This window comes from Rhyacophila brunnea, unplaced genomic scaffold (genome assembly GCF_057557595.1).
Source record: "Rhyacophila brunnea isolate RB1 unplaced genomic scaffold, BYU_Rbru_1.0 scaffold_2, whole genome shotgun sequence".
Taxonomy (NCBI): domain Eukaryota; kingdom Metazoa; phylum Arthropoda; class Insecta; order Trichoptera; family Rhyacophilidae; genus Rhyacophila; species Rhyacophila brunnea.
The window spans coordinates 21,239,516-21,260,376 of record NW_028232859.1 but is presented as its reverse complement, the minus strand read 5'-3'; the positions used below and the strand labels follow the sequence as shown (position 1 = coordinate 21,260,376).

Below are 20,861 nucleotides of genomic sequence, written 5' to 3'. Positions count from 1 at the left end.
TAGCCACTTTATTTCACTCTCACTTGTTTCTTCACTGTTTGCACTGAGTTTATGATGATTTACTTGAAGAGCCCACGTGTTCAAGTTTAGTTGTTGTTGCTGCTGCTGGATGCCTCTGCCTCGGCTGCCGCCTCGCTGGTATCTTGTGCCTCTGCCTCTCTGATATCCAAATTTCTCGTTATTGTTTTTGTTCGTCGGCTGTTGTGATGTATTGCCGCTGTTTCTGGTGCTGGGCCCATATCCCTGCTGTAGATTGTCGGTTTGATTTGCGAACCAACACTGTTGCTGCTTGTGTCCTTGCTTATTACATATATAGCACAGGGCTTTTGTTTTTGTTTTTGTATTGAATGTGCTTACATTCGTCTTTTGTGGATTTTCCGTGTTTGTTAGGCTTTTTTCCTTGATTTTCGATTTGACATATTCCATTGTTTGTTTTTCCGCCGGAACTATGTCAATGAAATCACCTATCGCACTATAGCTTAACGGTAGTGCCTTTATTAAATATCTTATCTGCTCTTCTTGTTGAAGAGTACCACCTGCATTTATATATTCATTGCAGGTTTTCTGAAAGTCTAAGAAGAAATCATCGACAGTTGCATAGTTTTTCATTTTAATTTCCTCGATTTTTGACCTGCAGATTATCTGCATCGGCGTTGATTTCATTGAGTGTATTTCATCTAGTTTTTTCAGCATTGTCAATGTCGTGTCGCAGTTCTTGATAAATTCTAATTGGCTATCGGAAACTGCACTAATTAGAATGGTTTTGGCTTTTAAATCTAGTTTTTTCCATTCCGCATATTTTTCTGTTGTTTCCATTGTTCGGATTGCTGGCGCTTGACACTCGTTGTATTCTAGAATGTTCAGCAATCTGTATTTCCAGCTGTTGTAATTCCTTCCTTCGAAGATTGGTATATTTACCTCTGTGATCTTCGTTAGATTTGCCATTTTCGTAATAATAATTTTATTTATTATTTTTTTTTTTATTGAATTATTTTGCAGCCTTACGCCACCACTGCGTTTCACTTAATAAAGCGGTCGGTTTTCTGATCCGCTGTGATCGCACTTGTATTATTGTTACCGTGAACCCGCGGTACAATTTACGGAGCACTGGTTTTACGTTTTAAACCACGTTGCACTTGTTTTATATTTGAACCAACAATACTATTATAACCACGGACTGCTACCATGTTGGGATAATGGATCGTTTAGAGGATGTTATATTATGAACATGCTTTTCTTCATATGATTAACTTTATTATTATCAACTTCATGAATAATAGTATACAGAGTAATAGATTACATTTTGTTATGCGACCGTTACAATAGACCTTCGATTATACACTAATGTCATGCCGGACACTCAAGTGAACATTTAACTGTAATTAGTATTTAGTATTGGCCGACAGCCAGTGCCGTAGTTAACCGTAGTAATAATATTCTTATATTATTACTTATAATATTTAGTTATGTTATTATATTAGACGGCTATATATCAACAGTATTATTTGTTAAAACTAGAAGCAAAGTTTCTTTAATACATAATGACTACCAGCACCATACAATAATTATGGTTTGTTCCGAGAAGAGATGCTGAAATAATAATCCATCTATCACATAATTGACATAACGGTACAGATTGCCAGTTTTCTTTTCTCTTATTTTTTAAACCAGCGTGCTTTCTCTTCTAGTTAGTGTGAACATTTAACTTCCTTTCCGCAATGCCTCTGGTACAATATTATTACTTCTGAGTATGCACCTAATCTAGTTAACGACTTATACGTTTCCTTACTGTCTTTATCAGTCATATCGTTTTTAATTACTCAGGCTTCCTTACGATATTACACAGCTCATTAAAATATAATATTGTAAATTAATTATGTCATGAAGACATTTCAAAACAAATCCAAACTCATTACATTTATCAAATATGTTTATTTGCATAATATAGAGAACGGAGCTTAACTTCCTATGCGTCTAATCGAATATGTCGATTGCAATTATTACTTGGAGAAATAATAATATGTTAACCAAAGATTTTTACTATAACAAGACCGAGGCCTTTATGACACACTATGAAAACACTATATTAACCCCGGGGCACGAAGCCGTGCAGTTCGATAGCAGTGTTAGTTGTTGCTAATTCTTCGAATGCAATATATTTTGTAGAAAATGATGATTGTTGTAAAATGTTAATACATCAAATTATTTGGAACGAATTATTAAGTCGAAAACTATCATTTACTGCGAACAGCTTACCACATTGTACTTAAGGGGGAATGTGCTCAGCTTGGGTCAAAATGGAGCTTTTTTTGTATTTTCAAAGCATGATCCTGGACATACCTTAAACGTTGTAGATAATCTACTTATATAATTTTGAAGCCTTATTATCCGTTATATTTATTTTAAACATTTGATGACTGCATAAAGTATTTTTATTACATAAAATAGTATTCTTTTAAACCTCTCGCTCTAATGTTTTAGAATATAGTCATAATTCAGTACATAAATGTGCAGTGGTGTTAAGATTTTTTACATTTATTAATTTTTAAATGCATTTATAATACCAACAGTATAATTTATATTGACATTATTATAATGAAATATTTACGATAAAAAATTATATTGATAATCTCTGTGATCCCAAATTTGACAAGAATTAGGCATTTTATTATTCAAAAAATGGGCAAGATTAACACATTTGAAGATAATTCTAAAGATACTGATTATAAGCTATGTTTTTGACCATTCAAGTGTGATACACATCCTATAATGATTGCTTTATAATAATTATTGACCTAAGAATAAGGTAGTGTTTTTTTTTAAATACGCCATTTCTTTTGGCATTCCCCAGTGGTTAAGCTACAACATACGGCCGTAGCCATAAATTGACAAACTATAATTGAAGTAGAGAGTAAAATGACGTTAACGCGCGTGTTTGAACATGTACCTAACCGATTTTTTTTTAAACGGTACAGTCATCAAATGTTTAAAATAAATATAAAGGATAATGAGGCTTCAAAATTATATAAATAAATTATCTACAACGTTTAAGGTACGTCCAGGGCCATGCTTTGAAAATAGAACAAAAGCTCCATTTTGACCTACGCTGAGCATGTCCCCCCTTAAGGATAATCAATGTCTAGCATTACCATTATTACTCAAAATTCTTACTTGCTTATATCCAGCATATTTGTTTTTACTTTTTGATACGAATTACATATTATTTGTGATTGTTTATCTAAATATCTTCGCAATATCTACACGGTCAGGTGTTTCTGAATCCGTGAATGATTACGATTGAATTCCATATTATTAAGTAACCATTTGATGATTCATCTCATAAGTACCCAATCATTTCAGGATGATCTGTTTCGATTTTCCTGCCATCATAGCCACGTATCGACATAATTTTATCAAAACTAAATGGCTTCACAAATTTGTCCTAACAATTATGATAATATATAGTAATAATACAAATAGTATGAACTGTTTCGGTAAATACAAATTTTCGTTAAAATGCTTGCCGTTTTTGTCAGATGCAGGCGAAAACAGTTTAGTTCGCTGCAAATTATATGCGGCTAATTTAAACAGTAGACCATGTGTCCATTTTCAACATAAATTTTGTAATAAATATTTAACCATCGCCAAGTAGAAAGGTTTTCAGTTTAGTAATAATTGTTATTATGAATACTTATTATAATACAAAAATATATTTTAACATGTTATGTTACAGATATTCAATTACAAATAATAATGACCACCGTTTATTGTATAATAGTTTTAACAGTAAATGAAAAATAGTATAAATTTTCTCACCGTGAAGGCCACCTTGCATTTATTCAGCATTTTCATCGTGACTTCTTCTGGTTTCCTGCAAACATATTAAAAAAATATTAAAAAAAAAACATATAAAGTATTCAAATCAATAATACTTGAACAGTAGTTATATATAAAAGAACCAGAAGGACCAAATATACCGGTACTCGAATGTAAAAAAAATAATACAAATCAGAATAAGTGTGCATAGATATCATTAGAGGAGTGTTGCCTATTTATATATTTATGTACATGTATACTCGTACCTAACCAACAAGTATGTTGTAAAATATTTTTTTTTCATAAATAAAGTAGTACCTACCTATTATCTTATACAAAAAGATATTGCGTCTAATATTAAATTTATTATAATAATAATCATTAATCATGTAGGTATAAAGATATTTCCCATTTATCTAACACATTCTACCCACGTACATCAATTAAAAAAGTGGTCGCTTAATGTAGCATTTTTTTACTATATCAAATAACCGGCAATAAAACATAATTTTATTGCTTATACATATTATCATGGTATTTTTTTCATATGCATTTTGCACTGAATAATTCAAGAATCTGTGTTGAAAATTTGTTGAGACCTTGAAGTGGAGATGGGTAATCTACATCGCTCAAATAACCCCACATCGCGGGACAAATCTTATCATTCAGTAATACCCAAGATGAAGAGCCCATTGCATACGTGGAAACGAAGTACTAGAGACCGAAATGAGCGGATACAACAAATAGAGACCTTTATCCAGGAGTGTATCGATGATGATGGACAGATATTATCTAAACTATTACTGTGATAGTTGAATTTTTAGCAGATATTCTATTATCCTCGTAGTAGGTTAAATTGTGGGGGAAAACTGTACTAACATTAAATAATGCAAATAACGTAAACATCTAAATATGAAATGGATGAAAAGACGAGCAATCTATGGTGCCTACTTATCAGATAAAAAAAACTTTCGTGGATTACCTACCCTAGTCTTCTATAAGTTATCACGTAGTCGGTTGTGCTAAGTGCCTCAAAGACGATGGATCTTAATTATTATAACAAAAAACAATACTTAATTCTTAGAATAATAGTATCATATTTTTTTAAACAAAAGATGCAAACCGCTGGTCATATTATTTTGTATTTTCTAGTTGATATATTTTTTATTTTAACAATAATTAAAATAATTTATAAACCATAAAATTAATTTATTGCTAACGAGAAACTTAATTAGAATAACTACAATTCAAGAATAATGTGTTAGATGCATTTCAATGAATGTGGTCTTTGCAGCGATCGATGATTCATTTGACACGGATTATAAAAGTATTTGCAACCACTTCAATAATCAATTTCAAGGCATTTTATGACAATTTCAAACGGAAGCGTGTTTATTGCCCGATCATGTTGCCAAACCGGATCTATTTAGTGTTCATAAAATTGAACCCATGCATTGCCATAATTTAATCTTCAATAAAACCATCTCATTTGGTTAATAGATTATGAAACATTATGATCTCAGATCTGATAAGAATGGAAAAATATATAACCATTATTATACATAAAATTTTTCTGACAAGTCCCTTAACTTAAAAAAACCTTTTCCAGCAATCAATAAAATTCATATGTGAAAATATAAAAAGATTTAACATGCTTTCAGTGCCGTGTTTTTTTTACATTTTGCATTAATTCAAGTCAATTACGATTTCGACAGGTTTTTCCATAAAATGTTATGCGATTATGCAGCATTGTTATGTTTTCCTAAGTGACATAATTTTCTTATAACATAATTTTATATTTACATAAATAATATTAGGTACATCAAAGTTAAATATATTTTCATTATATCAAAGATGGAGAACCTCTTTACAACTGTTTTCAAACTATTTCGTTTCGTGACTCCTTTATTGTATAAAGATTTTTTCACGGTATCCTAAAGTAAAAACTAATTAATGGGGTAGGTGAAATTCTTCTACTACTTTGAAAACAATATATGAATTTGGCAGACCCAGGATCACACCACGACATTATACTGCTACTTAAAATTCAATCACAAAACAGCTTAATCAGACCCCACTCCTGTGCCAACGTTAAGTTAGATAAATACTTAGAAACCTTAGAAGACATTAGAAGACGTTATAATAGCCAGCGAAGTGCATTAGATACGATTGCCTGAAATATTATTCTGATTTAGCGATGCACACACACTATCAACAATATCTGTCTTTATAAACATTGTAAAGTCTTTTTTATTTTCGACAATAAAAATTTTCAATAATTTACACACACATATATAATATATATTATATATAATAGTCATTGCCAACTTAATTTATTTATATTTCGATTTTAACATTTAATTTCTACAAAATACATAGATGGATTCATACTGATGGCCGGATAGAGTTAACCCAATCAATAAACCAAGTCATTCCGTATATCGAGGCTAGTGTCATATGAGTAAGTCAGCATTAGGTCGTGCCCGGCGCAACCTTCGAAATAAAATATCCAGATCACTTTGTGTCAAAGGTAAATTAATGGCTGAACTGGCGAGCACCTTGAACGTCAGAAATGGAATGCAGCATGGAGTCATCGTAAACAATAGTCAACCGCTGAAATAGATCACAGTGTATTTGAGTTATAGGTGCTAATTGTAATATAATAAATACATATATATATAAATTATATCACGCAGTATATATTAATATGTTGTAATCGACATTCCAGTATAATTTATATTCAAGTACATACTATGTATTAATATAGTACACCGTTTCGGTCTGTAAAAATAAAATAACCGAAGACGTTTAAAATTTGAAACGGTAGCTAATTTGCCAACGTTTGTTCGTTTTACTCTTTCAAATAAGATATTAATTCAACTTCAAATTTATATTTAATTCTTTAGTTACATAAAGCATACATTGCAGATTGACATTGATATTCTTAACACCTTATATCAGGCATGAGACTTGCAGCTTTCGAGATGTGGCTATATAGACACCCTCAAAATTCATTGGACTGACCGAGCAACAAATGTTGAAGTTCTCAATCGAATGGGAATTGACCGAAAAGTTCTGTGTAGTATCAAAACCAGAAACTACAATACTTCGGCCATATTATAAGAGGACAAAAGTACACCATTCCCTAACTTGTAATCCAAGGAAAGATCAACGATAAACGTAGCAGAGGAACGCTGCATTTCCTGGCTTAAGAACTTCAGTGATTGATACGAGTGCAGTTTCAGTGGCTTCCAAAGACTAAGATCGCCTTGATGGTGGCCGACCTCCGCTAGGGGATGGCACGATAAGAAGAAGAAGGCATGTTCAACGCGTCGATAGAAAAAGGATAAACTAATCATATTTTTATTTTTTATAACCAGCTTACGCGAAAATCGTTTTCAAATTAACCATTAGGAAGCACGCGTGACCTCGCCACGTCACTTGATTCCGTATTGCATCACTCACGGCCTGCCATAGGCGTGAGAGAAATAAAATTTGTGAATCCCCGCGCCTAAAACTGATGCATATTTCCCTTGCCGTCGTGCAATAGGCTTCTATGCACAGTAGAAAGACAGTTTCACGATGATTGCAATGAGTGCCCAAAATAAGGCGAAAACTTATCATTTTCGCAACGAATGAGAAATTTAAGTATTTGTGATCATTAAAGACAGGTGTTGTTGTTTAATTTGTAATGCCTCAGAGTCATATGCGTAAAATACTTTAATCTAAGTTGAATTATGACAATGATAAGTGGTACCTAGATCACAGCTTAAAGTTGGATATGCCTGCTTTATATTATATGAAATAGACAACGGGAATATAATATATAAATATATTATGTACATTGAAGTAGGTAAACTAAGTCCACCTAAATTCACCTTCGTGAATATGGATTATCTATATTGATATCCGAACTAATTTTTGTCGAACGTTTTACATTAGCAATTGGACACTTCTGCATTGTTGGAGAGCACACAACGTATACTGCCGATTTCTTAAATGGTTATCAAGCACACTTAGATCGATCTGATCAACACTTGTAAGAATGGCAAAGTACTTATTTAAACCTTGCATAAGTTAGGAAAACAGGTGAAGAAATAACATGCCTAAAGAAATAATTAGATCTAAATCGATTCACCAATCATTCAATTGCAGCATGGGAGGTTCTTTCAGTTCAGATTTCGATGTTCATATTTATTAGATGTACACAATATTCTATTAACTTTACTATGTAGTTTCAATGTAAATGATAAACATTATCTTCTCGAAACTTGTAGAGAAATTAGTAATCTGTCATGGATTGAAATATTAAATTATTATAATTTATATTGTCATTCGGCAACTGTAGTCTTTCTACTTATAATCATTATAATAATATAAATTACTAAGTATATGGCGTAGAGCAGTGAAAGCTCTGTGGGTCTATGCCATGACAATCGCCGTAGCAATACAGTGAATATTTTGCGTAACATCTGCATCAATATTAACATTTTTTTTAATTTGTGATTCAATCATTCACTGTGTATGTAGGTAAAACATATTATTATATTACGATCATTCGTATGTACCTCAATGAGAATCTTACATAATATTTTACTCTAGTTTAGAGGTGATGAAACTGTATACAAATCAACAAGTGCATACGATATTATTATACGATCGTATTGCAAAAACTCTCATAATTTTATGTCTAAAACTAATACGCGCCCATAATAAGATTGTCGATTTAAAATTGGAACAAGTGTTTATCGTTTGCCTCTAGCGTTAATTACATTTTAACTTTTAAGTAAACCATGTCTAACTAACCACCTTGTAAAAAAAATGTCTAGTACCTATAGTACATACGGAAGCCTTGTAGGTACATGTGACATTTGAACCTCGGTGAACCCGGTATTTAAAATAACCATTAATAATAAATAGTTAATAATAATTATTATTATTCACCACCCATAGACAATAAAATTATTCGTGTATTAAAAATCAGGAATGTGTCAGTCGAGATAAGATTGTCCATGCATGACACATGGGTGTATCGTATATAGTATATTATACTGTATGTTAATTTTCATTACATGTAAGTATATACATATGTATGTATATACCATACAATATATCCAAGCTAAGATTCGTGCCTAATGTAAATGCCAATCATTGACGGCATATTGTGCCAAAGGCTTTCAAAAACAATGGAATGATGTTATTACATTATACTATTTTAATGGTACAGCGAACAGCATTTTAGCACAGGTGCAATGTTAATTAAAACATTTTTGATAGATTTGGAAGGGTACCAGAGAGTTATATTACACCCAGAATAATAATATTTTAAATGCTTAAGTAGCATTTTATAAGTGGAAGTGCAGTATTTCAGGTTTCACCCAATACGAAACTGTACAAAATTAATGAAAATATTACAGTTAATATAAATAAGATCTGCTCTACACTTTAAAATCAAAAGCATTGTTGATATTAAGTGTAAGTAAAATTTAATTAAGTATATTATTTTAACTACATATGTACTCAATCGATTATATAATTGTATTATGTGTACTTGAGCTCGTAATTTCTCGATTTTTTTCATTTCTCAGATTCAAAAATTCTCGAAATCCAAAACATTTGTTTTCTCGAGAAATCGACATTATTACGAAATTATCGAAATATTTTTTTTATTTTTTCGGTCTTCCAGCCAAAAAAAAAATATCCGGGAAATTTAAGAAATTCCATTCAATCAAAAAACTCGAGCACTTTTTTTTTTACCGAGAAATCAAATTTTATTGAGAAATTTCATGCAGTTTTTTAATTCCAGTTGCGGTCGGCAGCTCGGCCCAGTGACAATCGATATTTTCTCGAAAAATGAGAATTCTTGAAAATTCGGAAAATTATTTTTTCGAGAAGCGAGATTACCTTTTCTGATTATTTATCAATAATACTCGGGACGAGAGTTCTCGAAAACTACCGCTAATGTGTACTTCATTAAGTCGGACAATTTTTAATTGAACAATAACATTATTTTTTGTTAAAATCATGAACTTTGTCGTAGTCAAAGTTGGAGACGGAGTCTGGTTTTTCCATATAGGACACATCCCTAATTTTGAGTGATTTTGAGTAATTTTGACCTAGACTTTGGTTTGAATCCTGGGTCCGCCAAATACACATATTGTTTTTCAATTTGTATTTGGAGCCAGAGTATGGACTTGATGGGTTGAGCAAGTGGCTAACATCCATTTCTCGTAAAAACAAAAACCTGTCAATACAAACCTCCACTCTGTAGAGAAATGAATAATAATAATATATCAAACATTGAAAAAATTTTACTATTTTATAAAATACTATATTGGTTTCGATAATTAAGTATATTAAATATATATTATATATATTATGAATATGCATAATTTGAAAACCAATAGAAAAAATCTTTTTTGAAAAAAATACGACACACAGCAGGATTCTAACCTACGTATATCGGGATTCACGCCCACGTGCATTGACCAATATGCTATTGGAATCTTACCTAATTACAACGAACTAATGCTTCTTAAAGTACTCTCTGAAGCGCTTTCTAAATTGCGTTACTATTGGAAATCGGCTTTTGTATTTATATCAAAGTAGGTATTTTTCAAAAGAGGTTATATTATGGTTATTATATTATATAGGTGTTATATATTTTTTTGTGTTGTAATGTTTTCAAATTATGTATGTTCAATAAAAAGAATGTTACACTCTTAAATCTCGCGGCACCTGCTACATGATACCGGTATTGATGTTTGCATTCGGTATTACAATCCCTAAAGTAAATATAACAATATGATATATATATATATAATATATAAGTAATAATAATACGATACCGGATAACAATTGCATCAAATATATAACGATGTACCTACAATAGACCAGTCACATAAGCCTGGATTTGTTAATATTCTATTATGATTTTTAAGTATAATTTCTCTTTATACAAAAATTGGAAAGTGCATACAAATAAGAAATTTCTTTCGCACAACTTTAATTTGCAACTTAACGATTTTCGGAAGGACATTAATTACTTCTTTATCGCAAAAATGAGTGTTTCTGCCGAAATCTTCGTTAATGTATAATTAGTTTTTGTATAATTTTATTATAGGTATAAATATTAACTCCACTATAAATTTTTTAAATGATGAAAGCAGTCAACTTCTCGAAGATATATGTATAGTATATATTTACATTTTACATACATAAATCTATTTTAATACAGTGAACAGCGATACTTTAGAAGGATTGTATAATTATTATAATCAATAATTATAAAAGCCTAAAATTATTCTACCTTCGACTCGAAAACATACGCCGACTTTAATAGTATTTTTTAATTTGTACCAATGCAAACACCGGCATTATATCTACCTTATAAAACGTACGAGTAGTTACCATACTTTCAAACTACAAAGGCAAAAATAAATCTTTGTTATAATATAAGTTAGCTTGTAATGACTGTTATCTAGTCTATATCGGAAAAACTCAACATACATTCAATATTAGAATTAATGAACATATTAGATGCCTAAATAGTGACAATTTTTCTGACGTTTGTTCCGATCTTTGTTAAAGATAGTAATTTTAAAATCCACCATCGCACGAATAAAGTAGCTTTCATAATCAATTATCTATTTCACTGTGAATATGCGTAGATGCGATTTCTTTTAGTGCGCAGTAATTATGCGGGACTATTACGATTACTGCCACGGTTATATTGTCGATTTTTTTTTAACTTCAAGTGTATTGCGTCACTTTGTCGTGCTCTCTACTTTTCCCAATATATGAAGTTTCATACAAAAACTCAATAAAACATTAATTAATAACATTTTAAATCCTAATTGCTCCCCTCTTCTCACGATTTTTCCATTAGGAATTATCACCGATCTACTCAATAAATTATAACTTGGAATATTGATACACGATAAATCTTATAGCGAAACACCTTTATAAAATTGTGATTCCTCTAAAAAAATGCGAACAAAAAAATTTATGATGTTTTTTTCCCCATTAGAACAAAGTAGTCCTTTTATTAAAGTAGATATCTTCTGTATTATTTTTGACAAATATTTTAATATCTTTGACTTGGACCGTTATGTGTATGTATATTTTATGGTGTTAGCATGGAGTGCAAATTAGCTTAAGAGCATACTTCATTGAAACGGCAAATAATTTTCAACTATAGGTGCGACGAAATTTCGGACTCGCTGCCAATCGGAGAGCGAAAGTCGAGCTGTGAACACGTCAATTTGTTTTGTGATGGCGTCGAGGGAATTAATTCTTAAACCGTGTAAAGATGCCCATTTACTTGAAAAATAAAACATGTCAATGAATCTATTATTATTATTACTAATAGAACAATAAACATAACATTAAATGGACGCATGTTGAATTTTTATGACAAATTGTGTTTTGTTATACACGCGTCGTTTGCACAATCTTCGCGTCGCGTAGTCACGATCGTTTTAGACCGCGCCCTAGTATGGCCCAATCAATAACGAAAGCTAAACAAATTAGTCAAGCCACAGTAAATAGAAAACTGGATGGAGGATACCCAGAGCAGGGATTCTTGGATGCGAATTCTGGAGGAGACCGAGACCCACACTGTGTTGTACTGCAAGGAGAATAACTATTCCAAAATCTAAAAAAACACAATAATTCTAATTTTAGATTACGAATATATTGTGTAAAAAGGTTAATGACACTGACTAGGATATCGACCCTAAATGAATTGTCGTAAATCTTGTAATTTTCACGTAATATTACTAGTAAGTACCTTTAAGTTTTATAAAATCTTAAAATAGGGTCTGCTTAGCTCATCCGGTGTACTTCCTTGTACCTATCTAATTCATCTACTGATATTTCTCTTTTTTTATGTAATACTGTTATATTTATATATCTTTGTTTCTAAATGTCATGTTGTGAACGTCTTAAACTTATAATTTGTAATGTCCACAATATGTTAAAAAATAAATGAATTGAATTGAATTGAATTGAATTGAATAAGATATTTAACCACTTTTTATTGGTTATTGGTGTCATACTTTTGCACTATCATACTACAAGCAGTAAAATTAAAATGCGATAATCACGATTATTTGTAAATAAATAAACATCTCGAGGTTTTACATTTAGATAATATGACATAACAGCTAAATTTATAACCAACATTACTTTACTTACCAGTGATTCCCAAAACCGAGTACTCTTTGAAATGTTTTTTTTTTTATTATTATAACTTGTTACTAAGTTATTTTTAATCATTAAAACTAGTAAAACTAAAATCAAATCTCGTAAACTATGATGTAGCTGGATATATGTAACTTGATTAATCTGCCGTTTTATTTCTTCATTTGCTATACAATCCGATGTGGATCTTAACAGCCTTTCGAAGAGAATTCATAACACATTAGTTTAATGATTTTTTTTTTGTTAATCACTCGTTAAATCTATTAGGTCCATGCTCTGTATTGAAAAAATAAAATAATATACTTAGATCAATTTGGCAGACGCGGTATTCAAACCCGCAACCCACAGTTTCAGAATCGGATATTCAACCACTCAGTATGTTAAATTGCATTAGTAATTATTATTAATATATAGTTTTTTTTTTAAATACTTTTTCATCCTCGTGATAAAAACGTAAATTAGCATTTTCAGTCTTAAGGGGGGACATGCTCGTCGAAGGTCAAAATTGAGTTTTTATTGTATTTTCAAACCATGATCCTGGACACTCCTTAAACGTTGTAGATGATCTATTTATAGAATTTTGAAGCCTTATTATCCTTTATAGTTATTTTAAACATTTGATGACTGCATGAAGTATTTTTGTTACATAAAATAGTATTCTTTTAAACCTCTCGCTCTAATATTTTAGAATATAGTCATATTTCGGTACATAACTGTGCAGTGGTGTTAAGATTTTTTACATTTATTAATTTTTAAACGCATTTAATAAACCATAAGCATAATTTATTACGAGATAATTTTTGTAAAATATTCACGATAAAAAATTATATTGCTAATCTCTGTGATCCCAAATTTGACAAGAATTAGGCATTTTATTATTCAAAAAATCGGCAAGATTAACACATTTGAAGATGATTCTAAAGATACTCATTATAAGCTATGTCTTTGATTATTCAAGTGTGATAAAGATCTTATGAATAATGATTGCTTTATAATAATTATTGACCTAAGAATAAGGTAGTGTTTTTTTGAAATACGCCATTTCTTTTGTCATTCCCCAGTAGTTAAGCTACAACATACGGCCGTAGCCATAAAATGACAAACTATAATTAAAGTAGGAAGTAAAATTATGTTAACGCGCGTGTTTGAACATGTACCTAACCGATTTTTTTTAATTTTTTTTTTTAAACGGTACATGTTCAAACACGCGCGTCAATATCATTTTACTCCTTACTTCAATTATAGTTTGTCAATTTATGGCTACGGCCGTATGTTGTGGCTTAACTACTGGAGAATGACAAAAGAAATGGCGTATTTCAAAAAAACACTACCTTATTCTTAGGTCAATAATTATTATAAAGCAATCATTATTCATAAGATGTTTATCACACTTGAATGGTCAAAGACATAGCTTATAATAAATATCTTTAGAATTATCTTCAAATGTGTTAATCTTGCCGATTTTTTGAATAATAAAATGCCTAATTCTTGTCAAATTTGGGATCACAGAGATTATTAAAATAATTTTTTATCGTGTATATTTTACAAAAATTATCTCGTAATAAATTATGCTAATGGTTTATTAAATGCGTTTAAAAATTAATAAATGTAAAAAATCTTAACACCACTGCACAGTTATGTACTGAAATATGACTATATTCTAAAACATTAGAGCGAGAGGTTTAAAAGAATACTATTTTATGTAACAAAAATACTTCATGCAGTCATCAAATGTTTAAAATAACTATAAAGGATAATAAGGCTTCAAAATTATATAAATAGATTATCTACAACGTTTAAGGAGTGTCTAGGATCATGGTTTGAAAATACAATAAAAACTCAATTTTGACCTTCGACGAGCATGTCCCCCCTTAAGCAAAGCATATTTAAGCAAAGGTGGAGGTTATATCAACAAGCTTTCTTTTCACGGAGAATGATTATTAGTCATTCGCCCAACCAATTGGGTTTTGTTCTTGATTATAATATACACATTGTAATAGCAACATATACATACTTTTTTAAAGACACAATATATACCTATGTGTAATTTTAAGTGTATGTATAAGCAGCTCTCATGGTGAAATGTGTAAGACGCTGGCCTTTCATCCGGGAGCTCTGGGTTCGATCCGGTGAGGACACAATATATTTATGTGATTTTCTCAAAGCCTGGGTGTTGGTGGACTATTTCACTTCTATTAATAAATACAATACTGTTAAACTACACTAGGTACTGTTATTGGGCCTCTAGGTTGGTTGTAGTGTTAAAAAGAATATGTGAGTCGCTTAGAATCATAACTCACATATTCCAAAAATCAAGTTTTGAGATAATCGCTAAAAACCAACAGAGCACTATTTTTTGTAATTAGAAGAACAGTATTGAACTCCCTAGAACAGGGGAGGGCAAACTGCGGCCCGCCGGTTTTTTTTTGCGGCCCGCCATCATTAATTGTACTCCTGATTACGAATAACTTTTTTTATATTTTTTTTAAAAATATTGACAATAGATTAAAATTTGAAGAATTTCTTGTTTCGTTAATGTATTATCTCAGTACGTCTTCCTTGCGTCTCGTCTCACACTATGTAACCACTATTTTGTATGTTGAACATCGTGACACATTTAAATACTTTTAAGAAAAAAAATATATACCCACGATATGGTGAAGAGTTTGAATGGATTTCAATTAAAACTCAAGTTGTTCCTTCGACAAATATCGAATAAGAACGTGGACCACTTTTCAACTTTGAAGTTGCTGAATATACCAGAATATAAATTTGAAGAATATGGTAAAATTATTAAAGCTCTGAATGACGATTTTTTACAAAGATTTGGTGACTTCCGAAAAATTGAGACAAGTTTAGCAACAGTACGCGATCCATTTTCAATAGCTGATATTGATAGTGTACTGACAGAGCTACAACTTGAGATTATTGGTCTGCAGTGCCACTGATTTAAGAGAATTGCATCGTCGTGAAGATATATCCAAATTTTACAATGCCCTTAATTCAGACAAATTCGAACAACTTAAAGATTATGCAAGAAAAATGTTCGTTGTTTTTGGATCAACCTATATATGTGAACAAACATTTTCGATCATGAACCTCAATAAAAATTCTTTACGATCAAATATCTCCAATGCCCATTTACAAGCAGTTTTGAAAATATCAACCACAAAATTAACACCTGAATTTGAAAAAATGTACAACACTTTCATTCTTCTCATTAATTTTTTTGTAATGTTTATTTTTCGTGATAATAAATAGTGTATATTATCTAAAAATGGTATTTTACTTGCGGCCCGCCGCTCATTTTGAATTCTTGAATTTGGCCCTCCATCCAAAAAGTTTGCCCTCCCCTGCCCTAGAATATTAATGAGTGAGAGACTCGAATAACTTTTTTTTTTAATATATATACCTAATACTCCTAACGTTGCAGACATACAGCATACTATGAGAAATAGAGCTCCCCGATTGGTTAGGAAGGCGTTGGTGACAAAACTCTATTCTTTGAAATATACGACATATTACACCAACAATGAACTTTGTCAACGATTTTCACATGGTTTAAATTGACTTTTAGTACTCAACTATTTTTCGGTATATAGATTAATTCATTTAGAATAGGACAAAATTGCAATATGTGAGTTATGATTCTAAGCGACTCATGTATATAATTATATACGTATATTTTCTCATTAATAAAAAAAATATTTAATTAAAAAGGTAAACTAATTGAAATGTTATATTTTAAATATAATAAATTAATACTTAAATAAAATATAGGATGACTAAGCCACTGTTGTGAATGAGAAGAGATGAGAAACAGATATTGATTATAATAGACTCAAGACTACCCTATCGCTCTATCAAAACAGCTGGAGATTGGGAACAAATTATCCGAATCTTCAACTTTAGTTATAGTAGTCCATTCCGAAGATGGGTTTATAGTCAATGTAAATGACTCAATTAAAGTAGAATTATCAAAAATAGCTTTCTTTCCAAACCATGATATATATGAGATCGATATAGATGTATAAGATCTTCATGATCGAATTCTTCATCAATTGTAAGTTTCTGACAAACTTAAATTAGTGAGTATTTATGAAGTAGCTGGTTTTATTGTATGTCTCCTTAAATCTTTGTTGACCTTTGTTCGTTGATAAATGCAAAAAAAATGAGATAATTTCGGTACCTTCAAAATGAAAATTTCATTTCAATTTGAAAAATAAATGATATTTGTTCAAGCGTTAACCGGCCAACTAAGTAGGTATAGTATAGTTGGCGATCGTTAGCGTAATAGGTATAATATACTAACCGAGGAAGAAGATATTTCACACGGAACAGTTAGAGAAGCATTTACATTGATGTGGTCATTCAACGTTTATCATTCATTACATCAAACTTTTGTCGAATGTAGTGTATTTTGTGATTTGTAATAAATCATTTATTCCATACAACCGTTTGTAGCTCAACCGGAGTCGAACTCTCGACCTTTGATTTTAAACGTTTGCCGTTGCGCGCTGCTCTCCGGGCAGACGACCGGGTTTGAGTCTCGCTGTTCTGCTTTTTTATGTTTTTTAAAGCAATCAATCACGTATATAAATAATAGTGAATTACAACAACATCCCACCTTTAATATGAATGTTTATCATTAAAAAAATGGTTATTATTACCTTATGTTGATTAGCAAATAAATTTAAAAGCAATTCTATTGCCGATTATTAAACAACTTTTACGTGATACTCAAAATCATTTAATACTTTATTAAATAAACATAAAGGCTTCATTTATTTTCTAACAGACATATATAATTAAAATTATCCATTAATCCGCAATACAAGCTCTTAAAAAATAATTAAAATCATTAAATATTTTTTTATTCAGACTATTATGTATTTATACCAGAGGTTTGCAATGTTGTTTTTAAGAGTAAATAATATCGGAACTTTACACTAATTTCATATAAAATAAATCTCATTTTATAGATAGTAATGCTTTTAATTAATCTATGAATGGGGTGGATATAAATCTCCAAATCAGTGAATAGTTGTTGCCAGTTGATCCCAATTAATAGATTATTCAATTAATATATTCAAGGCTGTCTTACCACCATTTAAGGACTGGGCACCGAAGCTCCTATTCTAGTTACCAAATATTTAAAATATATATTGCAGCATATCGGTATCATAATATAAACATACCGGAAAGATAACTCCGAGGCCGGTGTTGCCATATTTTTTCTTCACTTTTCAGATATGAATCTGAGATTTTTTTTATTAGGTAGATATTCCGAACTGTCAATTGAAAATTTTCTATTCAGAATCGGTTTGACGAACTTTTTACAGTTCGTCTTTGTGTGAGTGTAGAACGTAGGAGTTTTCTGTTATGATGTCATATTTTTTTTATTGAAAGTGAATGATATCGGACTAATGATATGACTTTATGGATTTTGTATAGGGACGTTTATTCATGACAGTTCCGGCCAAACCGAAACGGCCACCATATCTCCTACTGACCCTGCAAACTACAGTGACCAAATAAAATTGGTAAACTATCTTCTTCTTTTCTTTCGGCCATGTCCGATCCTAATAGGATCATATGGGCCTCCACAGAGTGGAGGTTTGTATTAACAGATTTTATTTTTACGAGAAATGGATGTCAGCCATTTGCTCAACCTATTAGGTCTATACTCTGACTCATACACAAATTGAAAAACAATATGTGTACTTTCCAGACCCAGGATTCGAATATGGGACCCTCGACACAATTTAAAAAGTTAACAGATACTTTTATTATACAATGAACAAGACGTGTGTGATAAATCTGCGAAAATATAACTATATCAGATTTAATGGGGGAAAGGAGTAAGATATTTGAATTTTTGTTTTTTCAATAATTTGGTCATATGTATTAATTATAAGCTTGTACCTACCTAAGCAAATACGTTTCACTGTAAGTATATGATTTTTTTTGTGGCTTAAAATATGTTACACTGTGCTATCTTTGATGTGAGGAGAAATAATGGTTCTGTACACATTTAAATAGATGAAATCGAGTAGTTAATTATCCATTCATGAACAATATGGCAGTATTGGGCTGCTAAATTCATAGGACCCCTGTACACGGTTAAATGAGTATATGCCTCCAAATAACAGTCTGTGTATACCTAATAGCATTATTATCATTATTATCTATCCATTGGTTGCATGAACGGCTACATCCAAATGAAGGATTATCCAAGCTGATGCCACTCTACTCAGCCATGTGTGTTGTGTAACCATGCCCTTCCAGAGAAATTATCCATTTAATCTACTCTTCGAACGTGTTCCATTTCTTTGGCACTACTGTATGACTAGATTTTTCCAGTGATTTTCTCTTCTTCTTGCTATATATCCAAACCTATTTCCATTTGAGATTAACTCTATTAGATCGCATAAACGTGATTGTTCCCTTGAATAACTTCTATACCGTCCTGTGCAGTGGTCATAAAAGGCGGCTGCATAGCATTTTATCATTTCACTGCCACACCTAACCCCTAAACCGCCCGATACCGGTTCACGCTCTTCGAAGAGGTGACGTTTAACATCCAATAAATTGACCCTCCTTCGTGGGTTAAGCAGAAACTAACTTATGATGGTCTATAACAAGTAGTTGACTGATTACGTTTTAGCTTAACATTATTATAAATGTCTACAAGTAGGCATAAGGTGTGTAATAAACCTGGTACCTGGTCCCAGACTGCTGAGAAATCGGACGTAATAGTAACAGAAATAATAGTCAGCCGGGAGCTTGGCCCTCTCCGAGAGAGTTGTTCCATTTTAATTCTCTTATCTATAGAATAATATTATGCTATTTTATTATGTCTTAATATTTTAAATATAAACCATTCTTCACCCAAATTATGTAATTTCCCAGCCTTAATACTATGTATAACAAACCTAGATATATTATTAACTAGGTTCATAATATGATTTAGCAGTTGTATGATGCAATATTTTTACACGTTTATAAGGAAAGGGCGAGAATCAAATTGCCTGTGGTTGCAATATAAATAAGAATGCAAAAATAGGCGTACTTAACAATAAGAAATGATCGTATTATTGATGTTGTGGAAATGTATCTGCATTAAAATAATCAATTTGTGAAATTGTAATTCAATAATTTCATTATGATATTTTATAATAAAAATAATATTGGGAAAGGGACCGCAAGAATGTTTGGAAAAGTACATCTAATGTAACTACAAAACAATACATTTGTTTTAAAAATATATAACTTGCAAGTGGTCATGGATTTGCATTTGATTATTGTCTAGATATATCATTAAACAATTTTATGGTTTGGTGTTTAGGCTACTTCCCTTATTCCATTTTTACAGTTTTATAAATTGCCATAGATATTGGATAATATCTAGGTATTGTATTGTAAAAATTAACCATGCACGTTCACATCTATTTAATTACTAGCAAACGCAATAATATATCACCATACACGATTCGATGAAACATCATTGTGTTGGTAATAAATATGTTCCTAAATATTTATATAGCAATAACATAAAAGGTGATATTTTTAGATTTCCTGTTACCTAAATTTCATTAATTATAAATAAATATTTTCATTTATTTTTTCCAATTATTGTAACAAAGTATTATGTCATATTATGTAAACTAGTATTTTATTTAACACAATTTTACTGTCGTGTTTAGAGCCAAAAGTCGACATTTAGGTATCTTGAGTTAATAATCATGTAAATATGTATAGGACATAAAAATTGGATTTGATCCAACCACTTAAAGGTACTTTTTCATGTAGGTACCAATAGGTATTATTAATAAAATGTG

At 30.9% G+C, this 20,861-nt stretch overlaps 1 protein-coding gene across 1 annotated transcript in view; it reads right to left on the bottom strand.

Moving 5' to 3' along the window:
* The window catches only part of LOC147072044 (uncharacterized), a 298,376-nt gene that overhangs the window by 275,418 nt on the left and 2,097 nt on the right, over positions 1-20,861 (bottom strand). Inside the window, exon 2 of the mRNA XM_085946570.1 lies at positions 3,817-3,871. Within this exon, the coding sequence (XP_085802696.1) occupies positions 3,817-3,852 (36 nt within the window). The 5' untranslated portion in view covers positions 3,853-3,871. The remainder of the gene's footprint in view (positions 1-3,816; positions 3,872-20,861) is intronic.